General features: G+C 32.3%; 1 protein-coding gene across 1 annotated transcript; it reads left to right on the forward strand.

The window, feature by feature from the left end:
• The first annotated feature begins 2,986 nt into the window (after positions 1-2,986).
• Positions 2,987-16,676, forward strand: LOC134702146 (uncharacterized). Its single transcript, XM_063563232.1, has 8 exons — positions 2,987-3,117; positions 10,196-10,256; positions 10,693-10,855; positions 11,903-12,190; positions 13,023-13,089; positions 14,707-14,777; positions 15,414-15,491; positions 16,402-16,676. The coding sequence occupies exons 2-8, from the start codon at positions 10,224-10,226 to the stop codon at positions 16,674-16,676; spliced, it is 975 nt and encodes a 324-aa protein (XP_063419302.1). The 5' UTR covers positions 2,987-3,117; positions 10,196-10,223.
• The last annotated feature ends 4,267 nt before the right edge of the window (positions 16,677-20,943 follow it).

The raw sequence follows: 20,943 nt of genomic DNA on the forward strand, positions 1-20,943 counted from the left end.
ATATATATTAAAATGTATATCAATTAAGGTACACAAAACATGTCATTATTAATTAACTACACTGTAAGATAAGACGTGGCACGGTACTTCTCTATCCCAAATTCATGTATTTGGTTTTTATGTTATATTTGTTATTCTCGTGGTGTTTTGTCTGATGCTTGGTCCGTTTCTGTGTGTGTTGTGTTTCGGTGTTGTGTCGTTGTTCTCCTCTTATATGTAATGCGTTTCGCTCGGTTTTGGTTTGTTACCCCGATTTTGTTTTTTGTCCATGGATTTATGAGTTTTGAACAGCGGTGTACTACTGTTGCCTTTATTTAATTTTACTAGAAGACGTGTCACGGTACTTTTCTATCCCAAATTCATGTATTTGGTGTTGATGTTATATTTGTTTTTCTGATCGGATTTTGTCTAATACTTAGTCCGTTTATGTGTGTGTTACATTTTAATGTGTCTTTGTTCTCTTATATTTAATGCGTTTCCTTCAGTTTTAGTTTGTTACCCCGATTTTGTTTTTAGTCCATCGATGTACGAGTTTTGAAAAGCGGTCTATCAATTAACCACACTGTTTTTGGACTTAATATGATGAAAACTGCCTATATATATGCAATAAAAGGTATATACTTGGCCAATACAGAATAACTTGGCCAATTTTTTTTCTGTATTGGCCGAGTTAACACAAATACAGGATTTCGGAAGAAATTTTTCTGTATTAGCCGAGTTCTGATCTGTCCAATACAGGCTTCCGGAACGTCTCTATTTTTTTTTATCAAACGTCACGATACACATTAACCATCTTAACATTAACGGAAAGAGTAAAAGTAAACAGTCGATCGGGAGACGAAGTTTTCATTTACTCATGTAGGTGTAAAACCATCAAATCATGGTACGTCCCATCCGGTTGTATACGAAAGTAAGTTTAAAAAAATATTCCCTTTAATTTGACAGTTGTAGAAAATAAACCCTGCATTTCAATTCACTTATTTTTTTCTGAGTCATTAACATGTATGTTGGGTGTCTAAAAGCTTCAGTCCCTTTTATTTGATGGTCTTATGAAATATTTTGGATAGTTAAGGTTGCATAGTTACCAGCCGGTAACCAGTATATAACAGTGTAAAAAATGGGCTGTTTACTTCTGGTGATGGTAACGTTCTTATATGCAATGGAATGTAGTGTGAAATGTTCACTGTTGCACTGGAAAGGATTAAACTTTATTCATGCAAAGTATTTCTGTGGTTGAAATAAAGGTGAAACCTGTACTTTTTCTTTAAATGCAAATTTAACCCAAGACTTATAGGGGAAAATCCATGGTGATAGTACACCTATAAACATGTCTTAACGTTCAGGATGGCATATATTTTAAACTAAAGACGGTCATATTCATTTAAAAGCATTTTGTATGCAGACAATGAAATAATTTCAGGTTTGGGGAACGAATAGATAATTTATCACAAGTTAATGTCTTGTCGACCTCATGTTCGATGGTACAAATCGATTTACCGTTTACGTTTTCTTCTCTTGTTTTGTAAACTGTCATTTATTTCTTAGACCGAAACCATGGTAACCTGTAATTGTGCAAATCTTCGTTATTTGGTCAATTAGTTTATGGATAGTTATGTCCTTTTAAATTATGTGATGTCAACCCTACGTTACCTTTTTTTAAATAATCAATTTGTTTCTGCATAACACATGCATTACATGTGCGTACTGGATATACATTTCCCAATTGATTCCGTATTCAAAAGCTTGCAGCACAATGGCTACGAACACGTGATAGTAAATGAAATTAAATTATATCTTTACCAGAAACGGTCAAGCTTAATCGATTTAAAGCTAGAAAATTATAAAGACAAACATATCGATGGCTAAACAAATATTGAAATTGACTGAATATAAACTAGGTTTTTTGTTTAAAATCCTCAAACTGGATAATGATATTGCTGCAATATGCTTGATACAGTTATAGTTCAAACGCCAAATTTCATAATAAAATCTAGGAGATATCAAATTGCACAATTATTGATGTTAATTAACATATTCAATAGTTATCAAAGGTACCAGGATTATAATTTAGTACGCCAGACGCGCGTTTCGTCTTCATCAGACTCATCCGTGACGCTCATTTTTATTTTTTATCATGGTAATTATACCACTGACCATAGAGACAAAAGGATTAAAACGAAAACAATATACTAGTGTATATATCAGAATGTGTAGAACACTATTGTATAGAACCTTATAGAGTGAAATCTCTTCCAGGAATACAACATATGTGTATGGGATTTCCTGCTGTGAAGACAAATAAACAAGTGTTTGAATACATGATTTATCAATAAGCTGTTAATTGGATAATGTTTGGGCTATTTTGCTGAACAAACTGAAAACCTGGCGTGTGTCTTATAACTTGATATGTGTGCATGATACAATTTTAAATGTAAAGAAATATAAAATTATTACCGACTAAAACATTTAAAATCGTTCTTTCTGACAAATATTTTAATGCAAACACAATAACATTTGAATAAATATCAAGTATAGGTCATCTTAAGGTCTTCAACTGTCGCAAATCACATACTGCATAATCAGCTTAAAAAAGGGCCCCTACAAATGACAAATGTAACACAATTAACGAAAAACATGTAACACGACAACAAACGGCAGTGCTCTACTTACATAAAATAAATTTAACTATTTAAGATAATTATATAATCTGTCATTAAACATGATAAATATCGCCTAAAAGCTACGCTGTAACAAAAAGCAGAAGTTCCAAAAAAAGGGGGTGTACAATTATCATTAAATGAAAAATATTGATAATACCAGGCTTTTATAGTAATATAAGGGATATGTATAATTTTGTGCTAGTTACACGATAAAATTGTAATATTCCGAATGAACTTGCAAGACAAGGAACGATAACTCAATCAATATTTGTTTTTTAAAGTTCATTTACCTGGCATACACCCGTTTATCATGTGTATATACACATCTATATATATAATAACACACACCGACGAACAAATGTCTTCATGCTTGGAAGATGTCTATATCAAGTTTTGCCAGTGGATTTTAAGGAATGAATGATCTACTGATTTATCAAGTATCAAAGTCGATTAAAATGTAAGTAAAGATAACTTTACATAATAAATTCGATGAAAGTTTGTTGAACACTTTAAATTTATACAAACACATCGAGATAAAATGAGTATGGTATTATCAAATTCAAACAATTAAACATATATAAACAAATAATATAATAATAGTACAGTGACACTGTCTTTTTTATCTAAATTCCGAAAAATAAGAAAAATGGACACCTGCATAAAAACAGTGCATTTCTAAATTATCATTTGTGTCCATGACCAAACATGCAACCATTATTGACATTGAGACAGATGTCCTGGAATTGAGGCTATCTTTCACAAATTTCGTAGTGGTTTTTATCATGGCGAATCGCTGCTCAACAGTGTGTACATTAACCTCAATAATATTGAATGTAATCTAAGACAATTTAAATGGGTGTTTATTTTCCAAAGAAAGGTTTCCCTACAACGGGTATTAAATAGATACTAATGTGTATTTTTCGTGTTCAGTAGTGTATAACACAGTTTGTGATATAATGATAGTTGTTTAATTGTAATACTGCTGAAATTATACTGAAAGAACATTTATTTATTATATTAACTCATACAGACATGTGCGATAATATCCAGCTCTTTAGACAAAAAAACTGAAGATCTGACATTATGGTTATAATCATGGTCTGATTTGTAATTGTTTACTTTGTTACAACAATTTACAAATGCCTGTATCAAGTCAGGAATATGACAGTTGTTGTCCACTCGTTTGATATTTTTTGTCATTTGCAATTTGATTAGGGACTTTCCTTTTTGAATTTTCCTCTAATATCATTACTTTTGTGATTTTACCTTTTCGTGTATATTAAATTGACCACGAGACTAGACGAGTTAGTGTTTGATGCTTGATATAACCATTTACATATTATTGACAGAAATAAGGGAAGAAAATCAGTAAATATAGGAGTTAACAAACCTCTTATTCAAGGTTGAAGGTTTTGTATTGATATCAAGTAATGGCTTTATTTGTTATTTGATAGGTATTCATACATAAACCACAAATCATTTTAACTGTTATTTAAACATTGTTGTGACGTCATTCTATTGTTGCACCCGTTCTGTCAGTGATTGTACTATCATTTACCTGTAAGAAACTATTATGTTACCTTTAACGGTCCAATATTTTTAAGAATAGCCTTCCTCTTTCTTAAAAATATTGGACAGCTAAAGATAGCATAACAGGTAACTGATGGTCGAATCACTGAAAATTGTTTTCAATAAGCATAAAAAAAGTACAACCAAAAACAAATGACAAAGTCACCCTCCAATACAATAATTTTTATCACTCATTAAAATGGTTTCTTGACAGAGAGAAAAATCACTTTCAAATTGTGTAACACTACCAATACTAACATCACAGCCATTTTTCTCATGTTTTTGGATTTTTCCTTTAGAACTGATCAATCGGTTGATAATGCTCGTTTTAAGTCTTGTTTGTGTTGCTATTATGCATTTCTTTTTTCAAAAGAGTTATCTCCCTATGTCTTTTGATATCAAAATTGACCTCTGTTGTTTCCCTTATTCTTCTTACATCATGTTCAGCTACAATTAAAATGTAAAAAAAAGAATAAGGTAATGCTTCTAACATGTAATAGATCATGCCGCAATACAAGGGCCATAAACAACATAAACTTCATCCTGTGTACAAAGTGCAAATCTAGAACTTGCTTCGTGAACTAGGGGACTGCAATATTTTTTACATTCTTCAGGTATTGGCGGAGTTTTTTTTCAAGTCTGATATTATTGCTTGATTATGAATATAATGCAACACTTCGCTTATAAACGACGATGTAAATGGATGGCAGAATAATGGAGGCCATTACCGAATGGTATCTGTGAAACAAATCAGCCGTGTGTCCGAGTCGCATTTTGTTCGTAGTGATATGTTTTATGTTAAAAGAAAATAAGAAAGATTGTTTTTGTCGAGGCAGCAACTTTTGTTTCCGGCGGCTACGGCTATGACAGCAGTGGTGGCGGCGGCGTAAGCTAACTTCATAAAAGCTTTATATTTTAAAAGGTGGAAGACCTGATGCTTCATACTTTGTACACATAGGCCTCATGTTACGAAGTTTCCGTTAGTCACATGTCCAATGTCCTTGACCTCATTTTCATGGTTCAGTGACCTCTTGGAAAAAAAGTTTATATTTTTTGTAATGTTAAATTATCTCTTATTATAAGTAGTATGATAACTACATTTGATATGTGCGTACCTTGCAAGGTCCTCATGCCCATCAGATAGTTTTCACTTGACCTCGACCTCATTTTATGGATCAGTGAACAAGGTTAAGTTTTGGTGGTCAAGTCAATATCTCAGATACTATAAGCTTTAGGGCTAGTATATTCGGTGTATGGAAGGACTGTAAGGTGTACATGTCAAACTGACAGCTGTCATCTGACCTTGACCTCATTTTTTTATGGCTCAGTGTTTATAGTTAAGTTTTTGTGTTTTGGTCTGTTTTTCTTATACTTTATGCAACAGGTCTGCTATATTTGGTGTATGGAATTATTGTAAGGTGTACATGTATAGCGGGTAGATGTCATCTGAACTTGACCTCATTTTCATTTTTCAGTGGTCAAAGTTCAGTTTTTTAGTTTTGGTCTTTTTATTTAAAAGTATATGCCATAGGTCAACTATATTTGGTGTATAGGAAATATTTAATGATCTATATGTAAGTCACACAGGTTTTGTTTTACCTTGACCTCATTTTCACGGTTCATTGCTCAGTGTAAAGTTTTTGTGTTTTGGTCAGTTTTTCTTAAGCTGTAAGCAATAGGTCAACTTATTTGTTGTATGTAAGAATTGTTAGCTGTACATGCCTGCGTGGAATGGTTCATCGGACCTTGACCTCATTTTCTTGTTTCATTGGTCAATGTTTAGTTTTAGTGGTTAATGTTAAGTTTATGTGACAGTTGCAATAAAGTTTTATATTTAGGACTTTCAACATAATATCAATGATAAGTAAAGAAGGCGAGTCATATCAGGGTGTGCACTCTTGTATTTGCAATAGAAAAACGAGATAAAAAATAATGTTTCTGTAACATTTTTAAAAAACTCACAAGACACATTAATACTGGAATTGCAGAATAAAAACCAGAGAAATGGGGGTATATTGAGCTGTTACGGTTTTGGTAAACAATAACAGTCTGTCGAAAATTCAGATGAACAACACAAGAATTCAAAATAATTGCAAGTTGTTATCCCTTCAGTTGTGCATATTTATTATATATTTGAAATTAAACAAACCCACTGCGATGCACTCGATATTGTTCAAACGTGAAACCATGTTTAAAGTAAGAAATAAGTTTCTAACAGTCCATTTTGTACAATATTAAACAAGTCTCCCGTCTGCGGCCTCGGACCTGTCAAATATTTTAACAGAATGAAAGTTATCGGCTCATATCCTTTACCTCCATAAATAAAGGCAACAGTAGTATGACGAAATACACAAATAACTAAAGCATGAGTAAAATTTAAAACGGAAAGCCCCTTGTCAAATGGCAAAATCAAAAGCCCAAACAATTCAAACGAATTGATAACAACTGGCTTTTCCTGACTTGGTACAGCGTTTTTGTAGTTTACCGCTGTTCAAAAGTTCATAGGACGATTCTATATATATATACAACTCGTCTAAACATCAACCCAACAATGTTAGATCTGTAAATTTGCTTTCGCAAATTTTTGGTTCTTCCCTCGCCGGGATTCGAACCCATGCTACTGTGATATCGTGACACCAAATTGCCTGCACTGTAGCCGTCCCGCTAGACCACACGACCACCTGGGCTCTCAAAAAAAAGAGCTTTCGGTGGGCATGTGTTACCTTTCCACGTCAGTTTTAATCTAGCGGCGTACTACAGTACATGATATATAAGGCATGAAGATGTTATTGTTACAGATCAGCTAAATTATCTATAGTAAAGTATCCTACAAATTAATGTAAGATACAGTCACAGAAAATAATTATGATCATAAGTACGTCTGAGTCAGTGACAACCCTACAACAGATGTATCCATCGGATCGCCATCAATGATGGTGATACATGGCTGTGTACATAATGTATATACAACTCGTCTAAACATCAACCCAACAATGTTAGATCTGTAAATTTGCTTTCGCAAATTTTTGGTTCTTCCCTCGCCGGGATTCGAACCCATGCTACTGTGATATCGTGACACCAAATCGCCTGCACTATAGCCGTCCCGCTAGACCACACGACCACCTGGGCTCTCAAAAAAAGAGATTTCGGTGGGCATGTGTTACCTTTCCACGTCAGTTTTAATCTAGCGGCGTACTACAGTACATGATATATAAGGCATGAAGATGTTATTGTTACAGATCAGCTAAATTATCTACAGTAAAGGATCCTACAAATTAATGTAAGATACAGTCACAGAAAATAATTATGATCATAAGTACGTCTGAGTCAGTGACAACCCTACAACAGATGTATCCATCGGATCACCATCAATGATGGTGATACATGGCTGTGTACATAATATATATATATATATATATATATATATAAAAGTCTATAAAAAGGACCAACCAGCAAATTTACTATGTACCGGATCGTCTAGAATAGGCGATACTATGCAGATAAGGAAAAAATTATATCAGTCTAAAGATTTGCACAACGGTATACTGATATAAGGTGTTATTAAACGAAAATGTTGTTATAAAATCGTGTTGACAAATATTTCGGCTCAACAAATGGCCTTCTTCTTGTGTCACAAGCTTTAACAATACTGATACATAGTGTATAAGTTGTGAAAATAGATCAGGTGATAATACAGGTAAGTTTTGGTCGATTGATTTTAATCCTGAATATCATAATTTAAACAAAACACTTTAAATCAATATACGTGACTGTGTATATTAACAATAAAAATAAGTGAAAACAAAACTGTTAGTATTTCTTATTGATGCCGTTTGGGTGATGTACATTAAGTTCCTTTATCCAAAAGCTTTCCCGAACCTGTCGCTGTGCATCACTCCAGTGAATGTTCTGTTCAATCACTAGAATGTTCATGCGGTTAAAGTCATCAAGTTTGTGATCTGACTGTCTGAAGTGCTGAGAGACTGGAAGAAGTGGCTTCTTAGATATATCACTCCTATGGCCATTGAGGCGTTTGTTGAAAGGCTGCTTTGATTCACCAACATATTGGAGGCCACAAACCGAACATTCTAGTATGTAAATAACATTCATACTTTTGCAGGTAACATTGCAAAATATCTTATAGTTATTTTCGGTTGCCTTACTGTGAAATGTTGACGAATGCTGCATCTGTAAACAGCATTTGCAGCGTTTTTCTCCACACGAACGACATTCTCCAGGAGTACTTCTATTATCAGACACTTCAGCCCGCACTAGTAGGTTCCGTAGACTACTAGGTTGCCTAAAAGCTATCATAGGAGGCTCAGGGAAAATCTTGGACAGTTTGGAATTCTTTTCAACTGATTTCCAATGCTCACGAATGACACCAAAGCTGTTTTTGAGAGATGGGTGATAAGTTAGAACACATGGAGTCCTTTTGCTTTTCTTTTTAACTTTGTATTCCAATAGTTCACTCCTCGGAATTGACTCCGCTTTCTGAAAGCTTTTTTTGATATTTCTGTGTTTGTAGCCCCTTTTTTTCAAGCGAGTTTCAAGTTTACGCAGTTGTCTTTTAGTTGTTTCTGTGTTGGAGCATATTCGCTTGACTCTAAGTGCCTGACTGTATGGAATGCTCTTGGTAATATATATATATATATATATATCTACGAGTCTAAATTGAAAACTACGTTCAAACCTATGATTGCGTTGGATAAAAACCGCAATTTTTATACGTGTGCATGTCAAACAAATTTCGTTGTAGAAGGATCTAAAAACAGCACAAACAACATTTTCCAAAAGACCAAAATAGTGAAAAAGTATATTTAAACAAAACGCATTTGACTAACAGGTCGAACAACTGATGTTCTTTAACCCTGCTGACTGCCATTGACGATTGCAAAATAAAATTGATCACAAGATGTAACAAAATGGATCTGAATATAAATTTAATACGTCACAGAAAAAAAAAATTGTTAAATTGTGGCTACGATGTTGTGCCACAAACATTCGGTGTCAATATTTCTTTAGTACACCAGATCTAGATTTCGACAATATATGTCTCTTCAGTGATGTTAGGGATCGAAACGGTATTTGGAAGGCCATATAATTTACTCTCAATTTAAGATTGACTCTTGAATTTTAAGAGACAATATAGGATGAACGGATCATATAAATCGGAGGGAAAATATGATACATGCCCAAACAAAAAATATAAACGAGTCTAAATTGAAAACTACGTTCAAACCTATGATTGCGTTGGATAAAAACCGCAATTTTTATACGTGTGCATGTCAAACAAATTTCGTTGTAGAAGGGTCTAAAAACAGCACAAACAACATTTTCCAAAAGACCAAAAAAGTGAAAAAGTATATTTAAACAAAACGCATTTGACTAACAGGTCGAACAACTGATGTTCTTTAACCCTGCTGACTGCCATTGACGATTATAAACAAGTATAGTAGCATCTAATAGTTTGCCTTATTCTGTAACCATTCAAAACCATTAACTGATATTTGATTCATGTTCAGATAGAAGAATCTTCAATAATGATAAAAATGTTGATATCGTAAGTGGTTTATTTTTATATAATTATCCAGAAGGATAGCTCACGTAGTTTAGAAAATAAAAAAAGAAGAAGATTGATTTCTGTTCTATTAGATTGTTTTGTTGATACAAACTTTGTTGTGTTCGAAACAAAACAATAAACTTGAAATTTGATAAATGAATATTTGTCTGCTTATTTAATTAATTTCTTTTGCTGATTCCAATCTCGTTAAAAATATCATCGGTGAAAATAACATGATATAATTTAGCCCCATATGAATTTTCAAATAATAAGTGCACATTGTAATAAGATTAAAGCTAAACATGCATGAATACTGATTTATATAGCAAATATGTGCCAATATGTACAGGGAGTAAAACCATATAACACACAATAGCTTTTTGTTTATCTATTTTTTTTTCAGATTGAAGTGATTCCTTTATCTTTGTATAATGAAATCAGCAGTACTAATTTGGTTTCTTCAAGTAAGTACATTTCAGTGTTTTATCAGATAAGTACATTTTTATTATTTGGCATAAGTATGCTTTTGTTCACACCTCTATGGTCTAGACGCTGGAGCTTTGTCCTTGTATAACTAGATTGTGTAGATTGTTCCTCAAGAGTTATCAACTGAAGACTTTATTTGAAAATAAGGAGATTTGATGTAATGTGGTTGTAAATGATATAAGAGTACCACACAAAAACAGATGCGGACTACGACTCAGACACAATTAAAACTGTTTACAAAAGATATAAAACTGCAAGGCAAGAGACTAGTTGAAAGATATTTTCCAATCCGACCAGAATTTGTAAGGACTGTTGTAAACATCTCAATATCTCTTAGACTATTTTAAAAATTCTTTGTAGTATTTGTACCTTACCATTTGTTGACCGATTCAGCGAACTTTTAATAATTTACAGGTTATTGCTGTTACGTTTGTATATGAGTTAAAATGTCCAGCGCCAGGTCATTGGCGTCTCAGAGCAAGAAAGTTTTATTGCGGTCAAAGCTATGTGTGTTTGTTGCGTTCTCCAGAGAAATCGTATCGAGAGACCTGTGATGGACTGGATTATAGTAGCACAGGTAATACTGTAAAATAAAATATTTGATATATTCCCCCTATCGTGATAGACTTTTCAATTAAAAAAATTCTGCCTTGATCAATTGCTTCCTTTTTCGATTTTAAGTAATCAAGCCAATAAATTTGGTCATACGGAAGGGGGGGGGGGGGGGGGGTCATACTGTATCTTTCATTTTTTTTTACAATTTTAATCCAGCAATATTATCAATATATAAAAAAATTGGACAATATCAAACACATTCCACATTAGTAGTAAATGTAAAGTTACCTCTGATAATTTCCTTTACTTTGGACAGGCACATGCAAATGTCGCAATGCTAGGAATTTATAGATATAATACATCAATCCTTTCAAACCGTAGCAGTCAACAAAATAGGGCAAACGATACCACAGGAATATTCAAACTCATGAATCGAAAATAGAGTGACATTGTCATGGCTAAAAAAGAAAAGACAAACACAAACAATATTACACAAAACACAATATAGAAAACTAAAGCTTAGCACCACGAATCCCATCAAGAATGGGTGCTCCGGAAAGATAATCAGACCCTGCTCCACATGTGGCATCGGTAACAAGACAGTAAGTGTTTATTTAAATCAAAAGTCTGTACTCATTCAATACTCATATAGACAGATGAGGAAAGTTCTAGTGTAGAAGATATTTACTTGGCTGGTAAGCCGGAGTCTGGGGTATCCCTGTCCGACTTATTGTTTTTTGCAAGGTGCTTAAACGAATGATGATATAATTGTACTGCGTAATGCATCTACATAACTTACATTGATATTAACACTTTTACAAATTTAAAGGTTTTTTCCCCTTTTCGTTGACAGTTGTGTTCATTTGACTTCTGCATTCGATGCTTAAATTGCTCACCTAATTTGTGTTTATTGTTATATTAAGAGTATATGACATATAAATAGTTTTCACAATTACAATCCTAGTATCTATGATGAGTTTATTTACCATTAAGTAGGGATTTTGCTACAATGATTAACCGCTTTACATTACAAAATATTCTCTTCTAATTTCTTTTATATCAATTATAGGCAGCAAACTTGTATTCGAACCATATTTCAACAAAGCAGGATGCAGCTATAAACGGTATCAGCCTTTCCCATTTTCAACAGATGGTAACAATAAGTGTGTGTATCAAAAGTCATTTTGTAATGGAGAGGGTCAAATCGTCCACCGTGAAGGAAGTATGATAAATGATACAACTTGTGGATGCGACCCTTCACAAGGGTACATATTTGTTACTACGCCAAAACACAACTGCTATTGTACACCCTCAGAGGAAGACTGTTCATGTCACAAACTCATTTGTGGTAATGAAGGTAAATATGAACAATTTACTTCACACATATGATGTAAAAGTAAAATAAATTAAAAAAGGCAACAGTAGAATACCGCTGTTTGAAATTTAAAAATCGAATGAGAAAAAAACAAATATTGGTAACAAACTAAACCTGAGGGAAACACTTAAAATATAAGACAAGAACTACGACACAACCGAAACACAGCATTAAAATGTAACACACACAAAAACGAACTATGATATAACATGTTCCTGACTTGATACAAGATATTTTGTTAAAGAAAAAAATATCAAATCCATCAAACGAATTGAAAACAACTATAATCATTGTCTTTAATTCCACTTGATAATGAAGGTTAATGTGAAAATTTTACTTAAAACTATCGAACTCAAAGGAAAATTAAAAACACAAAGTCCCTTATCAAATTTAAAATCAAAAGCTCAAACACATCAAACAAATGGCAAACAACTGTCGAATTCCTGACTGTGTACATTCCAATTAATACTTCTGCTGTATCGGTTTTGTATTCATTTTTGAAAAACAACCAGTAAAAAATTTGCTTAAGCCCAAGAACAAACCGAGGATAATCATTGTATTTGGCCTTCTTAACTGTTTTGGATTCGAGCGTCACTGGTGAGTCTTTTGTAGACGAAACGCGCGTCTAGCGTATATACAAAATTTAGTTCTATTAACGAAATATTTGCCTAATTTTAGTAAACTTCACTTGTTGGACGGAATATATGAATGTGCCTGCCAATTGTACTAAACTTTTAACAACCAGCTGATAAACAATATTTGTTCCTGCAGGATGTTTACTCTTATTAATCTAATGTTATCTTTGTCATTACAGCTAACCCGTGTCCCTATATTGGTACTGCTATTCGGAATAAGTCATGTCCAGAAATTATCGTCAGACCGTAAGTTTTAAAACTTTGCAACTGTGAAACACTTCTTGTCTTTCAGTTTTTTAATTAATTACGACTTCCGTTTAATTGAAAGAATTTTATGAAAGATGTATGCTGCTGTTTAAAGGATGTAATATACTGTCATGTGATGTTTGTATTATATTATTTATTAATGCGTTTCTCTGTACTTGTTTTTGTAATTGTTCATACTGTTTACCTGTTACGCAGTGCTGTTATTTCTAGCGTTATTTCGTATCTAAGCCATACAAGATGTATAAGCTGGTGGTAAGGCTAGCATACAACAAGGTTGAATCTACAAGTTTTTCGTAAAATGTCCTGTAACTGGCCAGGAATACGGCAGTTGTTTACCAATATTTCATGTCTATGCATTTTGATGTCTGTTTTTGTTTTCGATTTTTTTCCTCTTATAGTTAATGTGTCTCCTTTTGTTCATGTTGTATAGGATTGCAGTCTTGATTTGTTTTTTATCATTCGATCAACAGCAGTAATACTTTTCTACCTCAGGAATAATTTACCTTAGCTGTATTTGGTAAAAGCTATTCAGCGTTGTACTTTTTTGGCCTTTTTCTACTTTTCTATGATTCGAGCGTCACTGATAAGTCTTTTGTAGACGAAAAGTGCGTCAGGATCGAATACAACATTTTAATTCTATTATCTGTTATGAGTTCATGAGTTAACATGTTATATGCTACTGTTGCGCACATAAATGACAGCAATGCTTTCAAGTATAATGAAAACAATTAGCTAAGATAATTCAGACCATGAACAAGTTTAAAATAGAAATACCGGAACATATTTTTGTTTCTACGTAGTATTTATAAACAAGCTCGTGTTCGGTTTTGTTTACTTTCAGAACGTGATATTATTTTTTTAACTTGAAATATCTTGTTACACTATTAACACCATGTTCAGTTGTGTAATGTGGCTCCTAAATTTAAAATACGGTTAAATAGTTCTTTCTGTACGTACTTTCAAGCCGAAACAAGGAATGATGTCGTATAAACTTTGATATGCAAAGAGTTTAATGGTGTAAACAAGAGGCCCCGAAGCCTATTTACGATACTTCTGGAGTCTTTAACATGTTTAACTTATACAAAAAAAAATGTTATTTGTCGGACTTTTCTTTGACAATAAACGTGATGACGTAACAGCTTAATCCATGAAATATCTTTTAACATATCATATATTCTTCATGGGTTCTTATGCTTCGCCCTTATCTATCTTACCAGCATATTTATATATTTAGGCTTCCGAGTTCGTTACGTGTGAAGATATAATGTTAGAAACTGAACTCTTCGAACTAGTTGTTGTCAGGTTAAGAAATCAACAGATTTCCCATGATTTGTAAAGAGATGTTTAATATATTTCCCCACTGTGTTGGCTCCTAAAACAATGTAAGACTGCACGACTTTATTTTCATTTCAAGTTATCAGAGTTATACGTCTATATGGTAATGATCATATATCTATGGAATAAAGATCATGCGCGTTATGTTCATGTGTGTCTGTATGATCTGAAGCTATTGATCCTTTTTACATGGTCATCAGGTGTGTAATCTTTTACATTGGTTATTGACTAGTTGATATTTTTCTTTATATCCTCAAATAGGTCACCAACAAAAAACTTGTCCTCTCCATTAGAAAACAGATTTAAAGACGTAAGAACTGATTATAACGAAGGTATGTTTGCATTTGTATACAAAGTATCATTGGTTAGCCTCCAAAAAATTAAAAAAGATACCAATATTGAATAAATTTATACGAAAAACAACAAATAACTATTATATCTTTTTAAATAAATACAAAACGTAAAATCTTATAACAAATAAAAAAAAAACAGATATCGGAGGGACATTCAAGCTTATAATTTTAGAATAAACTTACAACACCATTGTTTTCAAAGGAAAAGATCAAGTTGAACAGAGTTGAGAAATCAATGTAGCAACACGACTTCAGTATGTATGAACTCGGAAATTGGCTAGACTGGCTGTATTGCCAATGTCAGTGGCAAATGCTACACATGCATCATCATTGTGAATCCAATTAAAGGATACATATAACTTCCATAACAAGACCAGAAAAAAAAACATCCAGCGACATCATTTGAAAAAGTGCTTGTACGATCGGCAGTCTAATGAGGTTTTATTTGGGTTTTGCTGATTAACGTTTTTGTATCCCAAAGTCGGCCTTACCCATCAAAAAGGGAATGCTAGGTTATTTTATATTATTTGTTAGTTTACAAAAAAAATTGCATAACAAAGCATAGTTGTCTTCATATCGTTTACTGTAAACCTTAAACAAAAATGTTCTTTTCAGGTAGAAATCATAAATTAAACTGTATTTACTTTACCGTAGCATTGCTGATTGTCTTTACCATTGTTTTACCATTATACGGTAAGTATACACGTAAAGTCAGATGAAAATATGACAAATTCTTTTTCAACATCACCTGCTGTGTTACTACTGTCCAGTGATATAACTATCACATAACTTCACCATTTCGAAATTAAGCAATTGTGTCAACAAAAGGTAATCCAGTATAAATACTTAAAACTCTTTTCATATGAAATTAATCAATTTACATGTTTTTTTTTTTTTATTATATACACTGCAACTGTAGAGGTTATCTAACGCGTTGTTTTCATTTTTGAAGCATCGAATATTTATATAAGGCCTACACAATTCTTTGTAATGTAAATACTGTATATGGCGACATCCTCTTCTTATAAAAACAGTTATTTCTGTCTTGATATTCAACATGTTCAAGCTGTGGTAACGTCATTATCTGGCCAACAAATATTTTACTTATTTCTTTATTAATCGTGAACGAGTCTAGAACATAGCATCTCACAATTCAAAATTATAATATTCATATCCATATTCCACAAGCTCATAAATTTAACTAATGAACAAACTCACTTTTTATATCTAAGGATGTGGTCAAGTTTCCGTCATAGATATCATATAATTTCCAGTACGAACATTGTTGACAGTGTACTTCAATCACAATGTACTTTATTATAAAGAATAATTCTTGAATCCTTGACAAGTATAAAAATAATAGCATAAACTGCAACGAGAAATAATATTTATGGATCAGTCATTATCATTTTGCCTTAAGTTTTGTTTTGTTTACAAATTTAAAAATCTAATAAGCTGTGCATTCTTATCTTTGTATTATGCGAACATAAACAGTGATTTTTCTGCTGCCATGCATGTTTCTCTGATATATGTCGTCCCTCTTTTATGTGATTGATATGGCTCTTAATTGAAGTTTGATAAATAACATTGGTTGTACTTGTAGGTTTATCAGAGTGGCCTGATGCATTTTATTGTTCGTTTGAATGGATAGTAGATCGCCTGCATATTATTAAAAAGTTAAACATGTTAAAAGGAGAGGAAAAAGCTAAAATTGAAATTAGGAATCTAATGGAAACACTTTTGGATGGAGGAGAAGACAAGTATGATCAATTCCTCAAAGCTTTAAACGCATTCAATGAATATAAAATTCTCGCAAAACTAATACAAGATACAGAAATTACATCTGACGATAGACAAAAACTTTCTAAATTGCACTGAAAGAAGTAATTAAAACGTATATAGTTATATATTTTGAAGGTAAATGCAAAAAGAATGATCACAGCAACAGAAGTAAATTTTTAACAAGTAGCCCGACTTATATCATTCTTTTGTGGTTATTAACACAAAATAATTCAGATGATATAAATACAATTTAGAATTGGTAAATGATAATATGATTAAATGTTATTGAACATCGATGTTAGGAGTCTCTAATAGATTGAACAAATCTTAAGACATATAATTTTGTTTGAGTGTTTGCTGTTTTTTGTTTTGTGTAAACTATTCGATTGCGGATACGTTGACTTCTACAGACTTTGTATTCAAGCATATGTGTGTATTTAAAAAAACATGATTGTTCATCAACTTAATAAATATAAATCCATTTCCATTTTATTGATCTGATATCTTCTTTGTTCATTATATAGAATGCCTGTAAATTCATAAAATTGATCTGATTTATTCTTTGTTTATTTCATATAATGCCTGTAAATTCATAAAATTGATCTGATTTATTCTTTCTTTGTTCGATGTAACGCCTGAAGAAATTGTGCTGATTCTTGGGTAATTTGTGTTAAACGATTACTTACAATCGAGTATCTTTTCGTTTCGTTTTCGTTTACGTAAATGACATTTCACAAACCGATAACAGATGGGTAGAAAATAAAAACACTCATAAATAACTTCGTAAATAATGCTTGCAGATCGGAAACTTTTTTGACATGTTTGTTTAGAGCTTATTCACTTGACATTATATGGTATCTCCCCTTTAAACACTGAAAACTAGATCTTCTGATTTTTGTACCATTTAAGTATTTCACTAAAGTTCTTCCTAACAAAGAAGTAACATCTTAAATTCCTTATTTAAAGCTCCTCTTCCTATATTTAGAATATAATAAATGGTTTCAAGTTGAAAAACACATCAATTGAAACCATAATTTCAAAGAAGACATGGATTCTAATAATGACTAAACCAGATCATAGGCCAACTGAGAAGAAGGTGTACTAAACGTTATTTTTATAATGGGTAAATGCAATCAGCCATTTGATAAAAAAAAAACGTAGAATTCCAAAGTTGAAAAGTCTTTTTCAACAAATTACCAGCGTTCCTATTGGAACGAACTGTGTACCTCTCCTTGTCGATCCCTTCGTAATTTTCTATAACTTATAGTTCTTTCAGACACTTGCCAAAAGCAAGAAGATCAATGAAGCCAGAACATTTAAATTCACATTCAAATATCTTGATTTAGTTATTTACATTAATTATATATATATAAATCAATCCATTCTTTTTTCGTTTGGCTCCATTTCTTTTTTCCCCTTAATAAGACATTAAAGATACAATATATTATAGACACGTCTTCTTCCGCTTCATTTTAGACTTACATCTCGGATAAGGTATAAACGGTTACCTAAGAACCAGATTATATGACAAACTTTAATTTTATTAATTTTCTCCAACCGTAGAAGCAATATACCAGCTTCACACATTTCCAAACTCATTCGATATTCGAAGGCTTTCAGCTGCTACTCAAGACTTAAACGTTACTATTCATCGTCTTAGCAGCAATATGCTGAACCTAGGTTATTATAGGAAGCCGTTCTCGTCAAAACTGTGTTTAACTCTTTTTTCTGAAAAAATACACACTGAGAATTAAAATACACACACTGAGATTAAAAAACCTAAAATAACACACCGAGAAATCAAAATTACACACTGAGATTACAAAAATGAAAACACACACTGGAATAACAAATTACACACTGCATGAGAATTTGAATTTACACACTGCAATTTCAAAAATACACACTGAGATTAAATCAACAGAAAAAACACACACTGAGAATTTGAAATTACAGACTGAGAAATTAGTATTACACACTGAGATTTGTGCGCACTGTTTATGCGCATATAACCAATAAACATACTTTATCTGAATACATTACAAGCTTAAAAGAACTTGGGGGCATAACTTGTTAGTCCTTCGATTTGGTACTAAATCATTTATAAAAATACTTTATAAATACAAGGACAAGAAAAATATCCACTTACTCTTGTTACAAAATATAACCAAATGGTGAAACACGTTATCAAAATTATAAGAAAATATTGGAACAAACTGCAAAAAGACATACGATGCAGCGAAATTTTTACTCAAATAGATATAGGAAGATGTGGTGTGAGTGCCAATGAGACAACTCTCCATCCAAATAGCAATTTAAAAAAGTAAACCATTATAGGTCAATGTACAGTCTTCAAATGCCTGTTATTAGACAATATACGTATAGTGTCTTGAAATATGAAATTTATTTGTATGAGGCTTAGAAACGGGAAAATGCGAGGTTCTACCCAGCATTTTCCCGTTTCGTGCCGAATACAAATAAATTTCATATTTCAAGAAACTATACGTATATTGTTTTTATACTGAAATCCCCAAAAAAAAGAAAAATGAAAAAAACATGTAACAAAAATTGTTAAAAAAGTGTTTGGAATTTCCCTCTTGAGGTACCATTTTGGGGTATTTCCCTATGAGCGTAGTCCAGGTGGTAAGACATTGGCGTATTAAGGAATTAGAAAGGGAAAATGAACTTAATTAATAACATTTGATAAACATGATATATAAATAACCAATTTGAAGACATAAAAGTTTAAATTGAAAATAGTTTGACCATTGTTACTTTACGTTGTCATGGTCGTGACGTGATGTTGTTGATGAAATACAATAAGGAGGCGGGGCTTATAGGTCAGTTGGGGTCATTGACGTATAAAGCTAACGTTTATACGTATAGCTTTATCTGTACAGTAAACTAGCTGATTGCAGTATAATATCATATAAACGTAACAAAAATATAACAGATTGCCTTGCGAAATGACGGTAACAGTTGGGAGACTTGAAAAGGGACCCCAGTGGGACCAATGCTCAAACAATTTTAGTAAAAAAAATCCTGACACACTGGTAGTAATAATCTGAATTATAGGCAACACACTAATGAATATGAGTAAGCAAAAAACGATGTTCAGTCTTGAAATTTATTTCGAATGTTGTTTGATGGAATCGCATTTTATTATAATGACAAGAGTTCCGAAGATCAAGATATCAATCTGTTGAAATATTCATCTCAGGAATATTCATTAGTAATTTGCATATCAATCTCAGTGTGTAATTTTGAATTCTCAGTGTGTGTTTTTCAATATTTTAAATCTCAGTGTGTAATTTGGATTTCTCAGCGTATTATTTTAGGTTTTAAATCTCAGTGTGTCATTTTTTTCGAAAAAAGTGTTTAAACATAGTTTTGACGAGAACAATTGCCATTTGTTATGTCAAAGAACATATGAGTAAAGACCAGTAAACGGTATTTATGTAACACTAATACACGGAAAGTTGTTATTGCTTGTACTTTAAAAATAAAGAAAGATAAAAACAGTATAAAGTACTACTTTTATCGACATCAAAGCATGAATTAGATGATTGTTTATTCTTTAGATTGCAATTAAATCAGGATAAACGATAACATAACATAGGCCATCACTTTATGCCTTAAACCACATTTTATTAAAACTTGGGATGAGTCAGGTTTTATTAGTCTTCAAATAAAGGACGGAAAGTCAATAACCCTTTATAGGTATATAATATAAAGATAACTGCATGTAATATAGTAAACTTGTCACGTGATTATATTATATTGTATATTCTCGTCGATGATGGCAAATAATACGATCCATCGTGTTGTGCGTTGTGAAGGTAATACAAAATGAAACATGAAGAAAAAGTTTAAAATGTGTAGCAGTAATTTTGGAAGTGAAAAGTAAAGAAACTTGTTTTAATCCGGCACTTAAAAAGCCAACATACTTTACACTATAACAAACTTAAGTTTATCAATGATCAAACGATATAAATCGTCTAATTTTTATTTGAAGTCTGCCAGATATCATGAACAAAATAGCCATCAACATAGCAGATAAAGTAGACCTCTTTCGAGTTGTTTGTATCAAAGAATGGCCAACGTAGATACAAGTATCTTGTCTTAGGGAGGGATAAATCATACTTTGTAAAGAACCATTCTGATTCAAACAAAAAATTCTCTGAAACCGATATTATCAAGATGCTTGATTTCTTGATTGACAACATATTTGTTACGTTCGGAGGACGTGTTTTTCAACAGACTGTCGGCATCCCAATGGGAACAAACTGTGCCCCTCTACTTGCTGACTTGTTTCTTTATTATTATGAGGCTGACTTCATGCAGGAACTTCTTAGGAAGAAAG

Source organism: Mytilus trossulus, unplaced genomic scaffold, assembly GCF_036588685.1.
Source record: "Mytilus trossulus isolate FHL-02 unplaced genomic scaffold, PNRI_Mtr1.1.1.hap1 h1tg000406l__unscaffolded, whole genome shotgun sequence".
In the NCBI taxonomy this organism is placed as follows: Eukaryota; Metazoa; Mollusca; class Bivalvia; order Mytilida; family Mytilidae; genus Mytilus; species Mytilus trossulus.